The sequence below is a fragment of the Populus nigra genome, chromosome 9, assembly GCF_951802175.1.
Source record: "Populus nigra chromosome 9, ddPopNigr1.1, whole genome shotgun sequence".
NCBI lineage: Eukaryota > Viridiplantae > Streptophyta > Magnoliopsida > Malpighiales > Salicaceae > Populus > Populus nigra.
This window is the reverse complement of record NC_084860.1, coordinates 1,245,608-1,266,376: the sequence shown is the minus strand read 5'-3', so window position 1 is coordinate 1,266,376 and position 20,769 is coordinate 1,245,608. Positions and strand designations below refer to the sequence as shown.

Here is a 20,769-nt window from a genome sequence, read left to right as displayed (position 1 = left end):
CGTTAAGTCTATGACTTCACAACAATCAAAGAAAGCTTTTCAGAGTACATCGATGAAGATGACATGTTACCAAATTAATAAGAGATTTGATTTGTATAAAATATTATATAGACAAGTATTTTTCTGATTTTTCATATGTTTGTTTTTTTTTTAAAAAATATTCTATTAGAAAACTTATTAACCTAAATGTTTTATCATTACTTTTTAAATTTAATTTATATATTAAAAATATTTTCAACTAGTAAAATTTTATAAATAATAATTTATTTATAATATCATTTAACAATTTTAATAAACACTATTTCCCCGTCACAACTTTTACCGCCACCCTTATAGTTACCGCAAATAAAAAATTTAATATGACGAGGTGTATAAATATCTTAAGTTATCAGGTAAAAACACATAAAGTCATAACAAACATAACTACACACAATAATCACAATATACGTTTGTTATAAATTATTTTTCATTTATGATTGATTAACCTAAACATTGAAGGGTCTTTTATTCTCATAGAAAACTTGTTTTGTAGGAGTTTATGAAGTAGCCCAACCCAAATTAGTGTGTGTTTAGCATTGTTGTAGTTTTTACGATTGTGATTTCAAAAAATAAATTTTAGAAAAGCTACAAATTATATCAAGGTTTCAAAAAAGAGATTTTAGTGGAATCCATACAAAACTATGATGTGTGTTGATTAACTAAAAACTTTAAAATCTATAATTGAATAAAACACAAACCGCACCACAATACCAAACAACGAGCAACTTTGTTGTTCACTATATTGTTTGTGTCGTTGTCGGACAATAAATAGTGGACAACTAAGTTGTTGGTTGTTGGCCATGGCTTAGCATGTTGTTTGGAATTCAGGCCCAACCCCTTTCTAGGTGGGCCACACCAAGACAAGATAGCTTTTTGGAAGCCAAACTGAGCCTGACCGAATAGATGGCACGTTAAACAAATGCTTATGCCTGCACTGTTACGACCTCCAAGGTGTCAGCATGGCACTACAACCTCGTAACGCGTAGAGCTATGTCTTGTCAATGCAGTGCCGCAACCTCTTAGGTAGGAATTATTAGTGTGATACCTATTTTTCTCACCAATAGCTATCTCACGTCTACTTGTCTCACCAAAGGCTACCACAAGTGAAAAATCCATGTTCTACAAGGTAATTTAATGTGACGAAGTGTATAAATATCTCGAGCTAACAAGAAACAACACATAAGGCCATATCAAACATAACTCTACATAATAATCACAACATACCTTTGCTATACATTGTCTTTCTTTTATGATTGACTAACTTAAGCATCAGATAATTTTATATTATGATAGAGAACTTGTTTTGCCGTAGTTCGAGAACTAGCCCAACCTAACTAAGTGTGTGTTGATTAAAATTGTAGTTTTTCTCTACCAAAGTTTTAAAAGAAAGTTTTTAATGGATCTATACAAAATTATATGCGTGTTGATTAATTAAATATTTTTAAATTTATTGTTGGGTATCACATCACAATACTAAACAAAATTTTAATAAAAACTTCTCGAAAACACACAAGGCCACCTTTGAAAAATCCTAAGTCGGTTTAAGGTTTTTCCAACCTAATCTATTGTATTTTTTACTTTGTTACTAACCAAACGTTTTAAAAAAAACTTCATATATGTGATTTTGTTTTAGAAATATTTATGCGAAATAAACCCACCCTGAAAAAGAGATTGGTATTGATGCTATCAAGCTGGCAGATATTAGACTTGACATTAAAATAAAAAAGAGAAACAATATCCTTTTTTTCTTTTCCAAGTTCTTGATGGTTGAACAGAGTGTCAAGAAATTTCGTACCAAAAGGCCACAAGCCCACATGGTGCAGTCTCTCTTTTTGTAGGTTTTTGAAATCCACTTTTGGGAGGCAGTGATTAGGCACTGACTGCGTCCTCCTCAATAATAAACATACAATAATACAAAGACCAAGACAGACTCACTCACTGCCAATATTTGGAAAGTCATCTCCAATAACCCTTTCTTGTTTTTCCAACATTAAGTACATTCTTGATCTTACGCATCCCTTTGGCATTTTCCACACAGCATCTTCCTCAATGCTTCCGGCACTGCCCGTTCAGAAACAGATACAGTGATTTCTGCACTGTTTATCTAGATCACATCCGATCCAACAGTCACATAAGTATAATTTAACCATCATTGTTATCAAACTTAATCTTACTAGACAAGTTGATTTGATTTGGAACCTAGTCCAGGTTGTGTTTCAAGAAAACAGACGGTAGCTGCTGATAAACTCGGTGAAAACTTGATTTTGAAAATAACATCCTTTAATTTATTAACTGGAATTAACTTGCCAAACTTAAACCGGGAACTATTGGTGATAACAGTAATTAATTGATTGGTAGTCATAACTAAAACTTGAATGGAAACCAGTGAGCAGATGATCATTGATTAGGCCAATAAGGCATTACAGTTTACAGGCTAAAACAACAGCTACCTTCAAAAAGCCAGGGGGCAGTTGCTGTCAAGATGGAAGAATGAGTGAAGGGGTATGCTGTGCGAGTGTGAATGGGACCCAAAAGGGTTGATGAAATAATGTTTGTTTTTGCATGCACATGACTGATCATTTTCCCTACAAACAAACTTCATTAACAACACATAAAAATTAAGCCCGTATCTACCATGCAAACATCTCTTCTCTTCTCTGATCATCCTTGCTTGTTAGATTCCAAGTGTCCCACCAGCTCACCGTCACTCCTACAAGCTCACAAGCCAACCACTTAGCCCATCATCCCTAGGGGTCCACTCACGTTGTCACCTTACACACCCCTTTTCTTTCTTTCTTTCTTTCTTCGATTTTTAGCAATATTTTCATGATGGCAACCGTGTGAAGGATTATATTTTTATACATTTGACTTAATTTTATATATCTCCATCACATGGTTCAAATCCTTAGTTGATATCTTGTGGAACCCATCTTGCCATGAATCGCTGTCATGCTCTCTAGTCGTTAGCTAGATCGATGTGCATTATTGTAAAGATAAGAGATCATATGATATAATCAGCTATAATATGTGCACTTGAGCATTTGACATGAAGGCTTCACTCACTTTCAAAACTATCTTGATGCATATATAGTTGATGTTCTTGTGGGAGAAATCAAGATTGTAAGAATTTGTCCATTTCGCAATGCATCACATGTAGTATGGTGGTGGTTTCTATGCGAACAAAGATGAATAATATGAGACAATGGCTCATGCAATTATCTAAACCAATAGAGAACTTCATGAAGGACTACTGTACGTTGGTGGGTGGCAAGCATCTTGACGTAGTGTATTTAATTGATGCGTAATCTTGAAGCTAAGACTTTTAGATTCTTTTTCCTGGGAAGAAGTGAAGTTGAGGGAGTGGTGTCAACTTAATTGTATGGCCAAGGCCTATCCGAGATTATTAGAAATAAGGTACGGTTCTCGTTTATTTTTGTGTATTAAAAATATTTTTAAAAAAATTTAATTTTTTTTATTTTTATTTTATTTTAAATTAATATTTTTTTATGTTTTTAAATTATTTTAATGCACTAATATAAAAAATAATTAAAAAAATTGAAACAAATATCATTTTAAAACATTTCTAAATAAATTAAAAATATTTTAAAAAATAACGAACCAAACTTCCCAGCATTATTTTAATATCCATCAAAAGAACAACGGAGTTATATTTTTGTTTTATTGGGAAATAATGCATTGCATGCCACTTGGGTTGTATTGTAGTACCCAGAGAGTATTTACATATCATCAAGTTTCTATTGTATTAATATTCTATTCATTGAATAAAATTTTTTAAATATTTAATCATTATCCAAGTGTTATTTATTTAACTATCAAGAACAACATTCCTCAAACTTTTATATTAAGAATGAATTCATCTTTGATCGCACAAAATTTAAGATGATTTATCAATGTATTTATGAGAAATATTATATGTTTTTCTAACTTTAAGAGCCTTCCCATGTTATTAAATTATGATCGGTTAGTTCATATGGATGAGGGATTAATAGTATCAATTTTTTTTCCCCAATAGGCACTAAAATTATAAAAAAGTCAGGTTAGTATCAAGGTTTATTCAAGTATTGCGCAACTCATTGAATAAGAAAATATAAGAGAGCATTTGAAAATGTGATTATACCGTGTTTTTAAAAGAATTAAATTTTTGTTTTTTATTAAAAATTAATTTTTTTAATATTTTGCATCGTTTTGATTCGCTGATTTCAAAAATAATTTTTTAAAAATTAAAAACATCATTTTAATACATTTCGATATGAAAAACACTTTAAAAAGCAACTACAATCATACTCCAAGCAGCTAAATTAACTCGAATCGATAAAAAAATATTATTTGAAGAATTTTTTTTAATAAATAATATTATTTTCTGTAAGTTAAATTATATTTTAACGTTAATGCCACTAAATTTAATTTAAAACTTTAACTAAGATGGATGTCCGAATCATCAGCTGCCAGGTCTTTAGGATTTGAATTCAAACCCCATGGGTGTTTCGAGCCGTAGGTCTTATACTTCCCCTTTAGACTTCAGTCGATTGGATGGTCAAGATTTTTCTGAAACAAAGTGGGTCCCATTCTGACTCCCATTACTGCCACGGTGTCCGCTAAATTGTCTTTCTACAGAGCACTTGATGATCATCATCACGTAATTACTTCCAAAACAGGGACCCTTACAAATCTCCATAGAAAGCCAGCTTGGAGGTTTGGCTGCTACAAACCTTTGAAATGATAATTTTTTTAACTTTTTTTTTTAAATTAACCTTTATTTTGATTATATTTTTATCAGATGAATCGGATTGTAGGTTGATTCGCTGAGTCTCTCAAATTTAACCAGTGTCGACTCTTATCTAGTTATTCAAAATCCAAATTTGGTCAAATCCCAAGTCAACTAATAAGATATTTAAAAATATGATAGAAATTACTTTTCAAAGTGTTTTTTGTTTAAAAATATATCAAAATAATATATATTTTTTATTTTTTAAATATTTGAAAATGTGATAGTGATTGCTTTTCAAAATGTTTTTCGCTTGAAAATATATCAAAATAATACATATTTTATTTTTAAAAAATTATTTTTAACATCAACACATTAAAATGATATAAAAATAGCAAAAAAATAAAAAATATTTTTTTCAAAAATACTTTATAAACACTCTAACAAACATTACCTAAGTCTTCCCAACTAAGTTTAATAACACTGAGAATATACTATGCAGGTGTTCCTGTAGAAACTAAAGGTTGCATATATAATTTCTTATTACATGGTTGCATATATAATGGACCTAACCTCCAAGCCCTCCTATCTTCATTTTTATTAACTCATTCTCCTTTGTTTATAGCTCTTGTAGGGTCAAGCTGAACTGAACTCTGAACCAAGCTCAATCCCAAGAAACCAGAGAAACTTCCCTCACACTTCCTTTCCTTTCAAAAACAAACCTCCCCTCTCTGCCTTTCATTATCCAACAATATGGATAGCCTACAAAGAATATCCATTAAAGAACCTCAAGTTATCCTCTCTCCATGCAGCAGTAGAAGAAGGAGAGCAAGCAGTGATTCAAACTCACCACCCGAATTCAAGTTCTAGATGGTCAAAACCCATCTTTCTCTCAACCAAATCTTGTTACAGCTAACCATCTAGGTAGTGGCCCAGTGGTAAGAGCTTGGGACTAAGAGGTCTGCTCCCTTTGTGGTCTCAAGTTCGAGCCCTGTGGTTGCTCATATGATGGTCACTGGAAGCTTACATAGTCGTTAACTTCAGGGCTCGTGGGATTAGTCGAGGTGCATGCAAGATGATCTGGACACCCACGTTAACCTAAAAAAAATAAATCTTGTTACAGCTGATGAACTCTTTGTTGATGGTGTCCTCCTCCCTCTCTACCTCCTCCACCACCCCAACAACAACAACAACAACAACAACAACAACAACAACAACCACCTGTCTAATCCTAATCCTGACTCAACCGAACTCGAACCCCCCAGCTCCTAACCTGACCCTGAACCTGAAATCTCGCCAGCAAGCATAGGTTTGGGCCATTACATGATGAGTGGCTTTCTACCTGGTCTCAAAAGGATCTCTTACTGTCCTAGTGATCACCCTCGTGAAGACAATATAGGGGTTCAGTAGGTAATTGGATGACATATACACCAATCATTACCAGTCTAAGCTCTCAGCGAAGAGTTGAGTTTTACACAAACTTAAACCTTAACTAAAAATTGTAAGGTAAGCTGCTAGTCCCCCACTTAACCTAAAGTTTTTTTTTTCAGTATAATTCCCCTCAAATGTAAATGATGCATGAAATAATTTTATACAATGCATGAACAAATATGTACAAAATTAAAGTGTATGAGAAACTGAGGAAATGCATATTAACAATAACACCCAAACCAAACATTAAAATATAATTATCAGACAAAAACAAAGCTTAGTTCATAAGGTCCCCAATGGAGTCGCCATTCTGTCGCACGTGTGTGGCGTCACGACGATCATCCTCCACACTCAATGTATGTGTATCTGGCAAATATGGGGAGACAAGGAGTTCTTGTCTTTTTATCATTGGAAAAAAAAAGAATGGGAGTCGCCATCTAGTATTCTGGTTACTAGGAACCCTAACTGGTCTTAGAGATCAGGTACGAAGACTGGTTGCGTAAATGGAAGGTATTAGAACCTCAAATACGCCCTACCTAAGGTAAGCTACATTGTTTTATTTGTCTGATCAAAATCTAAGGTTTGGTCGTGTTTTCTAATTATTGGTCTTGTCTGTCTAAGATTCAAGAAAAGCCCTCCTCAATAAGGAGGTTCTTATCTTAATGAGGTAAAACCTAACCGTTCTAGCATCAAATAAAAAAAAACTACCTTTTTAATATCAAAAATACGTTTTACGTATAAATTTGTAATCCTGGATATTAACAGAAAACAAAATAATTTTTTTGAATTTTTTTTGAAATATTGGCCAAGTTCTCGTGACTTTAATAAACTAGTTATTAAAGCCAAAATGCATGTTAAAACAATTTTTTTTTGAAGTTTTCTTTGTTATATGAAAATAGAATATGAGTTTTTTTAGCTTTGAGAGATTTGGCCGTATGCATGAAAACAAAAACATGTTTTTTTTAATGTTTTGATGAAAACCAGGTATTTTAATACCGGATGTGTATTTTTACGATGTAAAAATACAAACCAATATTAAGCAAAATTTAGTAGAAAAATATGTGGAAGAATCATGGATTTTTGAAAATATATTTTTTTTTGAAATTTTTGTTTGGAGCGGGTCAGACCCGGCCCACTCATTTTGGGCTGGGCTAGACAAGTCTGGCCCAATGAACAGTGGAGCACTCTCCACTGTTCACGCAAAACAGTGGAGATGGTACAACGAAGAAGAAGAAGAAGGAAGAGAGGTGGACCTGCGGTGGCTTCGAGGTTGTGCTACTAGCGGTTGCTGACCGGAGAACGGCATGGACGGTGGTCGGCCTTTTTTCTTCTTCTCTGCATTTTTTTCTTCTACTCTGTTCTCCTCTGTTTCTATTTTTTCAGTGTTTCTTCTTCTGTTTCTCAAGGTGCAGGTCTGTTATCAATGACGGGGAGGATGGTGGTAGCTGGCGGTGGCTCTGGGGTGGCGCTGGTGGCGGCTATGCAGACAGAAGCCAGTGGTTCTTCCTCCTTTCTCTCCTTCTTTGTTTTCACTTCTAAGACTTGGCAATGACGTTGGTGGTGGTGCTGCTGTTCTTCTTGTCCGTGTGTGTTGCCTCTATCAACAACGTCCTCCTCTTTCTACCGTGGCTGTGCTGCTGACAGCTCACGGTGCTGGTAAAGATAGGGGAACTGGGGGAGCTGCTTGGCTGGTGCTTCTCCTTCCCTTCTCAGCGTTGTCCTCTGTTTCTGGCCTTCTCTGATCCTCTTATCTGTCTTCAAAATCTTCTTCCCCACCCTCGGTTTGTTTTTCTTCTCTATTCGGTTATGTTTCTTCCCTCTCTATCACTGCCCTTCTCTCTTTCTCCAAAATTTTGCCCCCCCTAAAAGCTGTCGTTGGTTTCCCCCTCCTATTCTGTTCTTCCTTGCCTGTATTTATAGGCAGTCGGGGGAGAGGTTCGCCATACCTTGTTCAAGTGCAGGGCATGGGTCTCCGTCTCCTTTTTCTTCCATAATGCTTGCAGGGTATGGTTGCGTGGGTATGAGTCATGCGGGTTTTTTGGGCAAGTGGGGTGGAGAGAGAGAGAGAAGGAGAATAGTGGGAAACAAAGATTTAAAATCTTCTTCTTCCCTACCTCTGCATGTGCAGGGAAAAAGGAGAACAATGGGAAACAAAGATTTAAAATCTTCTTCTTCCCTACCTCTGCATGCGCAGGGAAGAAGGAGAACAGTGCTAAAATGACACTGTTTCGGGTTGTTTTCTTTCTTTTTTTTTGAAGAAAATGAAAACAAATTCGGGAGTGACCCAAAAATGAGTTATGACAATTTTATTCAAATGCTATAATATTTTGAACTTAGTTGCAATTTGTTTTTAAAAATGGTTAACGTCGGTCCCTAAAATTAGGAGATACATCAAAAAATAACATTAGTCTCTAAAAATAGAAGACTCATATGAAATGTTGACGATTAACTCTTAAAAGGAGAGTTATGTTTGAGTTGCAAAAAGAAACAATAGACATAATCCATATTTTGTTTTTAAACTTTTGACATCGGTCCTTTTTTTGTAAAAAAGAGACGTCGACAAACAATGGACATTCCTAAAAAGAAAGACTATGTTGGTATTGCTAAAAAATGAGCATAACTATACTTGAGAATTAAGCTTTGGACTCGCGCACCATGATGATATAAAACGGGTGTTGGACCCGTGTCGTTATTTTTTTATATATTTATTTCGGGTATTTTACAAAATACAAAGAAAATTTTACAAATACTTGTATAAAAAATAAATAAAATACCACTACAAATCCCCAAAATTACCTAAGTGCTACTATTAGGTAAAAGACTGAAATACCCTTGAACTTCTTAAAAAATTACAAAAATACCCCTGGTGGCGCATTGCTCACGCGCGACCACTGTTGGAGGGGTGAAATTCTTCAACGAGATTCCGAGCCAAAAAGGGTAGATTCTGGTATATCTGGGGAGAGTATTCTGATGACAGTGTTTTTGATGGTCGTTGATGGCTAATGAGAGAGAATCGACAGTTTGAAACTTCAGGTGGCTGAAAAAGTCGCGACCTTTTTTGATAAGATAATCTGTCAAAGGCAACTAAGAACGCCTGGGGTTTGCTCGCGAGGAGGACATGAACCTTTCTATGATGTGCCAGCGTCTTACGGTGGCCGAAGTTGGGAGTTCTGTGTAGAGAGAGGGAATCGCTGGCAAGAGGAGAGAGAATTTCTAGGATATACTATGATGCGGATGCACGCATGGTAAGTCAGTGAACCTAAAACTTGGGAACCGCTAATTACTGATGAACTAATCCTTCAGCTGCAGTTGGCTTGATCTCAAAGTTGATCAGACGGTTCTAATGGACTGATCTTTGTTGTAGTGTGGTGATATGTACCAGTAGCTTGGTACATCGTGTTGCATGGCACAACAAGATCAAAGAGCAGATTATTTTAAGAGCTGAGATAGATTTGGGTTTTAATATAGTGTGATAAGCCCTATTAGATTTTATCAAATCAAGATTCCAGAACTAAATACTATTACATCTAATGGTGAGAATATTTTTTATATTTTTTTAATTGTTTTGAAAAGAAATCAATATCTTACTCGAGCAAAGGAAAAAGTCAAAAACTAAAAAACCATTAATAGCATTCGCATCACTTTCTCTCCTTTCTTCTCTCTCCTTTTTCTATAGCCAATTAGCCATTCACTAGGGGACATAGGGCATTTATATATAACCGGGAGACATGGCTCTGTCCGAAGAAAAAAATTTCACCTGCCTCAACTGCACCAACGACTATAATAAGTATTTATGCATTATTGATTTGTTATATATATATATATATATATATATATATATAGGTAAAATTCAAAAATTTGATGATGAAAAATTTAATTTCAAACACCAAAACAAATTTGGACCGGAATCAACAAGGTGAACCAGGTTTTGATCGAAAATAATAGTTTTGACCTAAAATAGTCTAAAAATCAATTTTTATCTCGGTTAACATAGTTTGACTTCTATAAACCCGGTGTACTCGGTTTTGATGAAAATAATGGTTTTGACCTGGAATGGCTTGAAACTCAATTTTTACCGTGGTCAACATGGTTTGACCCGTATTGACCATATGGACTTGGTTTTGATCGAAAATGACGGATTTGACCCGAAACGACCTGAAACTCAATTTTCACCCCGGTCAACATGGTTTGACCTGTATTGACCCAGTTGACTCGGTTTTGACTGAAAATGACGGGTTTCACTCGATAGGCTCATTTTTCATGGAAAAGGGTGGTTTACCTGAGAAAAATATTTTTTTGAATTTTAAGTTTTTTCTTTTTTTTGGATTTTTATGAATAATAATAAAAATAAAATAACATTTGAAGAAAATTTGGAGAATCCAAAATTGAGTTATTACAAGCATGTTGAATCTTGTATATGCAATGCTTATATTGTTGAAAAAATCTCAATATTTATCTAAAATCCCTCAACATGGACTAAAAAAAGTGAAGGTTTTGAATAATCAAATGGAGATCTGCCATAACTGTATGGGGATCTACGACTAACATATTATATAGATAGTCTAGCATATATATATATATATATATATATATATATATATATATATATATATATGGACCTGTAGGACATAGCTAGGTTTAAGAAAAGGTTTGATCACACTAGATAAAAAAATAACATTAAAAAACTATAATATTTTATCCAACTATTAAATCCGGTTTAAATATTTCTGAAAGATTTATGAGAGTTGATTCTATAGGAAGCCTAACTTGTTATAACTAGATGAACTATAAAAGACTTTAAAATTAGGTCATGGAGACGTTGTTGAGCCTATTTTATTATTTTTCTAAGATTTTTTTAGATTTTATGTTTTTTTAAAAATTTTTTTTGATAGGTTTTCTCTTTTTTTCAAGGATTATGATTTTCTTTTCTTACTAAGGTTGATCTCATGTTTATTTAAAGACTTGTAAGGCATAACTCATTAGCCTTTGTTTTTATAAATAAAACTATGACTTAGTTATAGTGGGATAACCCTATTTTGTCCAATCTCTTTCTTTCTTGCTTTGTATTTTCTTATTACATCATGTTAGTAGCATTTGGAGCAACAATACTCATAATGATATATAACTAGGAAAGTTGGGCATCTTTGCACTCTCTTAATATTTCACTCTTTATTAATCACTGACAGAAAATTACAAATGCTTGCTCGAGAATATTCCTCTTGCTAAACGTTTTCTAGCCATACCCTTAAAGATCTCTAAATCGTTTTCAAATGTTGCCAGGTCTAAGCCATCGAGTCCAACATTCCAAGAATATTAATCCACATGTAATGCTACCTTACAAGCTTCCATTTTTCGCCCATTAAAATGTGATGCCTTGCACTATTTTTTTTTACCTTATACATGATTTGTTGGTGGACTCTATATATAAACGTTAAAATGCCTGGGAAAGTTGTCTTCTTATTAACTCCATGAAGATATATATAAAACCATGAAGAATGAACAAGAACACAGGATAAGCTTTCCTAACAACCTGATAATAGAAGATTAATTCAAATTCAAACACTAGAGTCCTAGTAGCATCAGTATTCCTAAAGACCAACATAAAGTCCTAACTATACAGCATCAGTATTCCTGAAGACCAGCACTGTGAACGTTGCTAGCTGACATCCCTCCTCAAGATGGACGACCTTGAGTAAGTCCAATCTTGTCCTTGAGTAATTCAAACCGATAACGGGGAAGAGATTTTGTCAATGCATCAACGAGTTGATCATCAGAGGAGACATGACAAACCCAAAGAACTCCATACTGAACTCTTTCGCGAATAAAATGGAAATCAATGGAGACATGTTTCATCCTTGAATGAAAAATTGGATTTGAACATAGTTGTGTTGCACCAATATTATCAAATAAATCACAAGAACTTGATTAACTGAATATTGAAGTTCATTCAATAATGAACATACCCAGCTGATTTCTGAGGCTATGTCAGCCATAGAGCGATATTCAGCCTCCGTTGATGATCGAGCAATGGTTTGTTGTTTCTTGGATGACCATGAGACAGGATTCTGACCAAGGTATAGAATGTAGGCACTGATAGAGGAGAAGTCATCCTTGTTCCCCCCATCTGCATCTGAAAAAGCATACTAGTGTGCATGTGATTGATGATGCAGAAAAAGACCTACGTTACTGGTGCCTGAGAGATAACGCAGTAGTCGTTTGACAAGTTTCCAATGTTCTTCAGTCTTTTTGTGCATGAACTGTAACAAAAGATAAATCCGGTCGAGTAAGTGACAGATATTGAAGACTTCCAACAGTGGCATGATATGCAGATGGATCAAGGAGCAACTCACCCATTGCAAGAGTGGGAGGAGGACCTGGTGGTAGTGGAGTAGCCACAGACCGTGAGTTGCTCATGTTGGTACGATGCAAGAGATCCTGAATATATCTGTGCTGAGAAAGCACCAACCCGTGAGGATGGGATTGAATTTCCACACCAAAGAAATAAGTCAAAGACCCCAGATCCTTTAGTGAGAACCGCTTGGCTAAGTTTTGAACAAGGAGGTCGACTGCATGCTCATCATCACCGGTGATGATAATGTCATCCATATATACCAATAAATATAGAAGATGTCCATGATGTTTAAGAATGAACAAGGACATATCATTCACTAAATTTGTGAAGCCATTATCAATCAGAAAGGAGCGGAGTTCATGGTACCATGCACGTGGTGCTTGCTTTAGCCCATAAATGGCTTTACACAATTTGCAGATGAAATGTGGTCGTTCTTTGTCTACAAAGGCAGGTGGCTGAACCATCTATACGTCTTCCTGCAGATGTCCCTGAAGAAAAGTATTGTTGACATCCAATTGTCGCAGCCTCCACCCATTACTTACTGCAATGGACAGAACAAGACGAACTGTGGTTGGCTTGACAACCAGACTAAAGGTTTCAGTATAGTCAAGCCCCGGTCACTGGTGAAAGCCTTTGGCCACCAAGCGTGCTTTATAGCGAGAAACATTGCCATCAGAATTGTGCTTTACCCTGAAAATTCATTTACAACCGACTAAGTTAGAGGCACATTAAGGAGAAACCAAATCCCAGGTTTCATTTTGGATGAGAGCTTTAAACTCATCCTGCATGGCATGATGCTATTTTTCTTCCTTTAAAGCATTGGTAACAGATGTGGGCTCCTGAATATTAGTTGAGTAAATATTATTTTTTAATCTGGTGGTCATGAAATGAGAAGGTGCAACAGGTGGAGCAGGGGGAGGATGAATGATCAAGGGGGACGGTGAGGTGGGCAGAACAGAGGAAGGTTGTATGGGTTGCATGGTGGGAGAGCTGTCGTTGGCTGTTGTAATGGAGTTGCTGACAGGGTGTGCTACAGAAGGTGGAATTGCAGGTGGTGTGAATGAGGGAGGCACAAGCGCAGGTGTTACTATAGAAAGAATATGAGGTATCCATATTTGTAGAGAGGAAGGGTCTGATACAGATTATGATTGTAGTAAACTAGGATATGGAAAAGTGAACTCAACAAACTGAACATGATGGGAAGAAAACAATTTGGAGGATTGGGGATCAAAATAGTTGTAAGCACTTTGAGTTTTGGAGTATCCAAGAAATATGCACGATTTGAACCAAACATCTAGTTTATGAGCCGAATATGGACAAGCACCCGAAAATGCAAAGTTTAGCATAATTAGGATATTTTTTAAAGATAAGTTCAAATGGAGAAAATATTTTAATGAAGGTGAAGGCATCTGATTAATTAAATAAATGGCAGTGAAAAACACAAATGACCAAAATTTTTGAGGTAATGAGGCATGAGGGAGAAGTGAAATACCAGTTTCCACTATGTGTTGGTGTTTGCGTTCAGAGATACCATTATGTTCAGGTGTGTGTGGTGGGGAAGTACGATGAGATATGCCATTTATTTGAAAAAAAAATCTTTGAGAGCTGTAAATTCACCTCTATTATCGGAATAGAAGGTGATGATTTTATGCTTGAAATAATTTTCAACAATGGCTTTAAAGCGTATGAATGTAGGCTTGACATCAGATTTGCGTTTCAAATGATAGAACCATGTATAACGTGTAAAATGATCCACAAAAACAATATAATATTTAAAGCCATCAATGGAGTACATAGGAGCAGTCCATTCATCAGAGAAAATTATTTCAAGAGGAGCATGAGACTCTAAAGTGGAAGCTAAGAATGGAAGTTTGTGACTTTTATTACATTGACATGCATTGCAGGAAAACTGTTTTGTTATTGAACAAGTGTTTAGCTTATTTTTGGAAAGGATAACATTGAGAATAGGTAACGATGGGTGACCTAATCAAAAATACCAATTTATTCGACCAAAAAAGGTCTTAGATCGATAGCCATAATGATTAACTGCTGCATTGGCCGTAGGAGAGAACTATAAGGAGGCTTTGTGTGAAGTATTTAGAGAGGCTTCAAACATGAGTAGTTTTTCATGAAGTTCATCAAAGGCAATGGACGTGTCTCTGGCTTGTACAACACGCACAAGTTCTTTGTATTCATCGCCCAATTCTTCCAAAATTTTATATGTGACATCCTCACCATCAATGAGGGCACCTAACATTGCTAATTCATCAGCCCGTGCTTTAACAGAATGAATGAAATCAGAGATGGAAAGAGAGCCCTTTGTGAGGGCTTTGAAGCTAGCCTTGACTTGCTTGATGCGGCCTCTGGAGGGGGTGGCATATGTTGATGCTAAAATTGTCCAAGCTTGCTGAGATGTAGTAGCACGTACCAGCAATAAATGAAATGATAGAGTGGTGAATAACTCCAATGAGAGCATTTAATATTAGTTGATCTTGACGTATCCATGCATGGTATTCAGGATTAAGAGTGTTTGAGTTGTCAGTGATGAGATATTATGGTGGACAAGGTTTGGTTCCATCAACGAACCCTTGGAGATCATAACCTATAAAAAGATTTTAGAATTGCAGCTTCCAGGACCAATAATTGAGCTGGTGAGCTTGAGAGGAGCCTGTGCCGTGACATTGATGGTCACTAGGTTGGGCAGGCTGGTGTGAAAGTGGCTGGTGTTGTTGGGATTAGTCATGATGAGAAAGATGATGGGAAAAAAAAAAATTAAAGATGCTCTGATACCATATAAACGATAGAATGCCTTGTAAAGTTGTCTTCTTATTAACTCAATGAGGATACACACACACACAGCCATGAAGAATGAACAAGAACACAGGATAAGCTTTCCTAACAACATGATAACAAAAGATTAATTCAAATTCAAACACTAGAGTCCTAACAGAATCAGTATTCCTGAAGATCAGCATAGAGTCCTAACTATACAGCATCAGTATTCCTGAAGACCAGCACTGTGAGCGTTGTTGGCTGACACTATAGATGATAACTAGCCCAATCATTATGGATTGCCAACTATACAACTATATATGATTAATAAAAAAAAAAAGTGCAATAATTTGCAACTTATTATTGACTGGTACATGTTTCGATTTCCATTTATACCATGCTGTGTAAGTGCTTTAGTTTTTGAGTTTTATCTTTAGAAGATATGTTGTAGACACCCCTTATTCCTAATTTGTACAGTGTAAGCAAAGATTATTCCTAATTATCAGTATTGCCTAAGGGGGAAGTATATGTGTGCGGAGAGGTAAGGGGTTTTGGATAGTCAAAAGTGGATATGTTGTAATTATTGAGTGATATGAGGAATAGTTAGGATTCTTGTTGCGGACCATTTTTCTGAAACTCTATCTTCTTCATTCTTTAATTCTTATTCTGATTGAGTTTGGCTGCGTTATCCATCACAGAGCATAAAGTTGCATGCTGTGTGAATTTGTTTAAAAGAGCAAAGAATCCATCAAAGGTGGAATGAAATTCAAACCGTACACGTATTATCAAGTCAATAATCTTTTTACTTCTGCTCAACAGTTACTACTAATGGTGTTGAATTTTTCTGCGTTTGAGCATGCATATATCTCCGCGGTACCACAGCTATGTGCTATGCGTCTGGAATTACATTGGCAGCCTGATACGTGCTGGCCCTATTCTGAAGAACAAAAGGGTTGCATATAGTATAGAATATAGTTAAATCAAGATGTAAAGCTAAGCGTGGAACGCGCCATTGCAGTAATGAAATTAAAGAAAGAATTTGTACTATGTAAGCAAATATTATTCCTAATTAGCTGTAAAGCATGACGTGCAAAACGTGCTGCTTTTGGATGGGATTGCACTAATGAAAAAAAGGATGGACAAAGATAGTGCTAAAATTCTATCAAAGACTTCCATATAAAAAGAAAAGAAAAGAGAAGTATTCGATTAAGGGATAAAGCAGATTTCTATCATCAAAGTGATGTTTCACAAAGACAATTACTCTTTGAAAAGTATGACCCAGCATTTACATTTATTGTAATAAAAAGCTAGGTACTTTGTGTATTGGCCGATATGGACAAGATTAGGCGTAGAAAAAGCGGGATTTTGACATAAAATGGGCAGAGCAATTCATTATTGAGGGCTAGAACAACAATATTACTTTGTCTTCAAAATCAAAAGAATCAAAGGATAATAAGGCCAAAAAAAGAGAGAAGCCACCTCCCTATTCAGAATGTTTCAGCCACTGATGGGTTCCTGCAATGCTGATGTTCTTGATACCAAACAGAAAATCAATGGACGTCTGTATAAGGCTCTAGTGACATGCAACAAGAAGGATGTTGTAGATTTCTGCCAAAGAATTCCAGATCATGCATTGCACGTAATAACAGTGAATGATGATACTGTTCTCCACATGGCTACGTATGCTAAAGAAGCAGCCTTGGTGGAAAAATTACTAGATGAGTTGCCTGATCATCATGTCGACAAGTTGACCCGACAAAATCGAGTGGGAAACACAATTCTCCATGAGACTGCCACTAGCAACCATGCGATTGCTGTTGCAGATAAACTGCTAAAGAGAGCCCCCGGACTGTTAGGTATGCGCAACCACAATGGGGAGACGGCTCTGTTTCGTGCAGCTCGGTACGGAAAAACTGATATGTTCAACTTTCTAGCTGCTAAAGTCTCTGGATACGATGAAGCAGGTCTGCAATTTTATGTTCAGAGAAGTGATAAAACCACTATCCTCCACATTGCAATTCTTTCTGAACACTTCGGTAAGCATTATAAATCACAAGTTCATTTCTTGGGCACTTCTGTATGTTATGTTTGGTGGAATTAAATAAAATCTCAATTCTGAGGCATGCTGAAGTTTTTATTTTGCTGCCCTAAAACAAAAACTTCTCTCTGGTACAATTTTAATGAAAAAAACAGATTTGGCATACCAAATTGCATTGGACTACAGACATTTAATCAGCGAAAAAGACGGTGATGGGATGACGAGTCTTCAACTTCTTTCATGCAACCCGTCAGCCTTTAAACAAGACCCTGAAGATGGATTCATTAAGTTAGGTATGTATACAAGCTCACTTCCATTTTGCTAATCACATTCAGAACAGCTAATACTATAGTGCACTTCTTTCTTGTCAAGATTATGACACTTGAACAATCCTTCCTTTATCTTCATATAGGAATAATGTGCTGCAAATTTCCTTCTTTTTCTCTGAATTTTTCGCACTTGAAATAATAAGATTATCGTACAGTTGTACATAGCTTAATCTTCTTACAGTCACGTATTTTCCATCTCTCTGCAAAATAATTCATCCTTTTAGATAATTTTTATTTATATTGTGTTCAGGAGCCTAAAGTTAGGTATGTATGTTGCTGACTTGCTTTATTCCTTGGATAGCTAAATCCTGTTGCAGCACAGCTTGGCAGGAGAAGGTTCAAAATCAAAAGGATAAATATAAATCAGCTGTAGAGCTTGCCAAGCTTTTATCTAGAAATGATACCTCATGGGAAGTTACTTATTCTAGCATTGACCAGAGCAAGCCTAAAATACACAGATATGGAGAGATAGGTGGGCAAGAAGGGATGTCTTTGGCTGCTAGAATTCCTGAGAGAATGGATGATGTTGGTGAAACTCCTTTGATTTTGGCTACCAAGTCAGGCATTGTGGAGATAGTGGAAGAAATACTCAGGCTTTACCCTCAAGCAGTTGAACATGTTGACGACGAAGGTCGCAATGTGTTGCATGTGGCAATCAAATACAGAGAGTTAAAGATTTTCGAGCTTGTGACGAAAATGGAAGTGCCCATGAAGAGACTGGTAAGAAAGATTGATAACGAGGGGAATTCTATTCTGCACACTGTTGGTATAAAGAGAAAGGATTTTGTATCTGAGAAGATGGAAGGCCCTGCATTCCTATTACAAGAAGAGTTGCTATGGTTTGAGGTGCATTTTTAGACTTTTAGCATCAACATATGATTCACACACAGACATATTTTTTATAATGCTGCACTACTCTTGAATCTTTAAGCAAATGAAACAAACTTGACGAATTTGCATTGCATTTCCACATACTGTAGAAAAGAAGAAAGAAAATATTAATGGTCTAATGCTTATTTTCTTTGGAAAAATTCAGTGATTGACATGTCTGTTTTTTATTGCGTGCGAGAATACAGCGAGTCGAAAAGGTCACTCCACCTCATTTCATAAGCCACCATAACAGTCAGAACCTCTCTGCAGAGTGTTTGTTTATTACTGCAAACTCTGAACTTCGCAGCTCAGCGAAAGAATGGATGAAGAGCACCGCAGAAGGATCTTCGGTTGTGGCTGTTCTGATTGCTACAGTCGCCTTTGCAGCAGCCTACACAGTTCCAGGAGGTCCAAATCAGAGCACCGGTGTTCCTGTCCTCGTTAATAAACCGTTCTTTGTGGTTTTCACTGTCTCGGACGTACTATCTCTTACCTTTGCTTTGACATCAGTTGTGACATTTCTCTCCATCCTCTCATCGCCATTTCGATTTAAAGATTTCAAGCATACCCTTCCCAATAAGTTGATGGCAGGCTTCACATTTCTGTTCCTTTCCGTGGCTATGATGATGGTAGCATTTGGATCAACAATCTTTCTGACGATATACAATAAGGAAAATTGGGCTAAAGTTACTCTATACACAGTCTCTTTTATCCCAGTTTGCATCTTCGCGCTATCTTATTTTCCTCTATATTCCTCACTATCGAAAACTTACAAATATTTGCTCGAAAACTTTCCTCTAACTAAACTTGTTCTATCCAAACCTTGTATGATGATGTCCAAATGTTTAAAATGTTGTCAAGTCCAAACCTCAGAGTCCCGCATTCCATGAAATACCATACATGGATGATAATATGTATTATTGTTAACATTGTGCAGCACGTTATTGAGTTGTTGATAATTGTAAGGATTTCAATAATCATATTTAAACTAATTTATGATGAGTGAAGACTATCCTTGTTGGTGATCCAGGTAAACGTAGATGGAAGCAACACGCTTGCAAAGAATGAAGCTTAGATTTATTACTAATATATTGTAATTGGATTTGTTTCCAATCTTTTTTTTTTTTTTTAGTTTTCTTAAAATTCATTGTGTTTCTCTCTGTTATTATCTGAATGGTTATTTCATTAATAAATCAATCGATTATTATATAAAAAAATCAACACCAATATTTAAATAACCAACAGAGTGATATTGTTGATCAATGCCGCTCCTTTAAGTTGAATTGATCCTGCCCTGGTGCTGCATCTGGTTCTTCTTTCTATTTTTGCAAACTAAAACAGGATGACTTATGCCTAAAATTTTGATTTCCAGTGAGCAACTTATGCCTGATCATCATGTTTAGTCAGCTATACCTGTTGCCAATCTGCTGCACCATTTGGCTCTCTTGCTACTGAATTTGTGTCATGACTACATGTGTTTAATTAGATTATACTTAATGTTGATTATTGGGTTAGATTTGGTCCACCCATTAAAAATGGCCTAATCTAAATATTTAGAGAAGTTATTAAAAGAAATAATCATTTTATATATAGAGGGATATAACTTATATTAAAAGGATGTTTCATTTTAAAAAATAATATTTTTTTTTATCTTTAATTCTCTAAATTAACTTGACAAGATTTACAAAAATATTCATACTATGAAATATTCATCTAACGTTAAGAAAACGAATTCTCCAAAACGTTTCCTTTAAATCTACACTCAATTCAATCAAACTGCAGGATGTGGGCCTTGGGGATAGCATTTCACTGAGGGAAGAAAGTTCGACTTCGTCCCTCGGATTAGATGCTAATATACTACTATAGGCAAAGCTAAGATTATTCCCAATTAACTATGAGTTGTAAGCCTGGCGTGCATAACATGGGAATGTTTATGACACAAAGTAGGAATTTAATTCCATGAATCAACACAAAGGTTATTCCTCCTTCCACTAAACATGGAGAAGCACCAGCTAAAGGCATATATAAAGCAAGGTTTATTTTCAATAAAGTGCCAATTAGCACATGAAGCAAAACTATATAGCTAGTTAGTGATCATAACTGTGCAATAATAAATCAAGGAAAAGTTCAAGATTCTAACTCTACCACAAGTAAAGATGATTGATAATCCAAATGCAGTCATGAAGTCAAAAGCTCTGGATACAGCTTTAGA

General features: G+C 35.6%; 1 protein-coding gene across 1 annotated transcript; it reads left to right on the top strand.

Moving 5' to 3' along the window:
- Positions 1 to 16,596: 16,596 nt before the first annotated feature.
- On the top strand, positions 16,597 to 19,556 carry LOC133703163 (ankyrin repeat-containing protein At5g02620-like). The gene is made up of 4 exons (XM_062127608.1): positions 16,597 to 17,356; positions 17,514 to 17,651; positions 17,989 to 18,533; positions 18,764 to 19,556. Exons 1-4 carry the CDS (start codon positions 16,813 to 16,815, stop codon positions 19,445 to 19,447), a joined length of 1,911 nt encoding a protein of 636 aa, XP_061983592.1. The 5' UTR covers positions 16,597 to 16,812; the 3' UTR covers positions 19,448 to 19,556.
- Positions 19,557 to 20,769: the final 1,213 nt, after the last annotated feature.

What these genes read in the sequence shown, in the direction of transcription:
- LOC133703163 (XM_062127608.1), top strand. Translation starts at nt 16,813, where the DNA reads ATGTTTCAGCCACTGATGGGTTCCTGCAATGCTGATGTTCTTGATACC. An exon ending in AGATGGATTCATTAAGTTAG is followed by an intron (nt 17,652 to 17,988) that starts GTATGTATACAA and finishes TTCCTTGGATAG; the next exon opens with CTAAATCCTGTTGCAGCACA. An exon ending in AAGAGTTGCTATGGTTTGAG is followed by an intron (nt 18,534 to 18,763) that starts GTGCATTTTTAG and finishes GCGAGAATACAG; the next exon opens with CGAGTCGAAAAGGTCACTCC.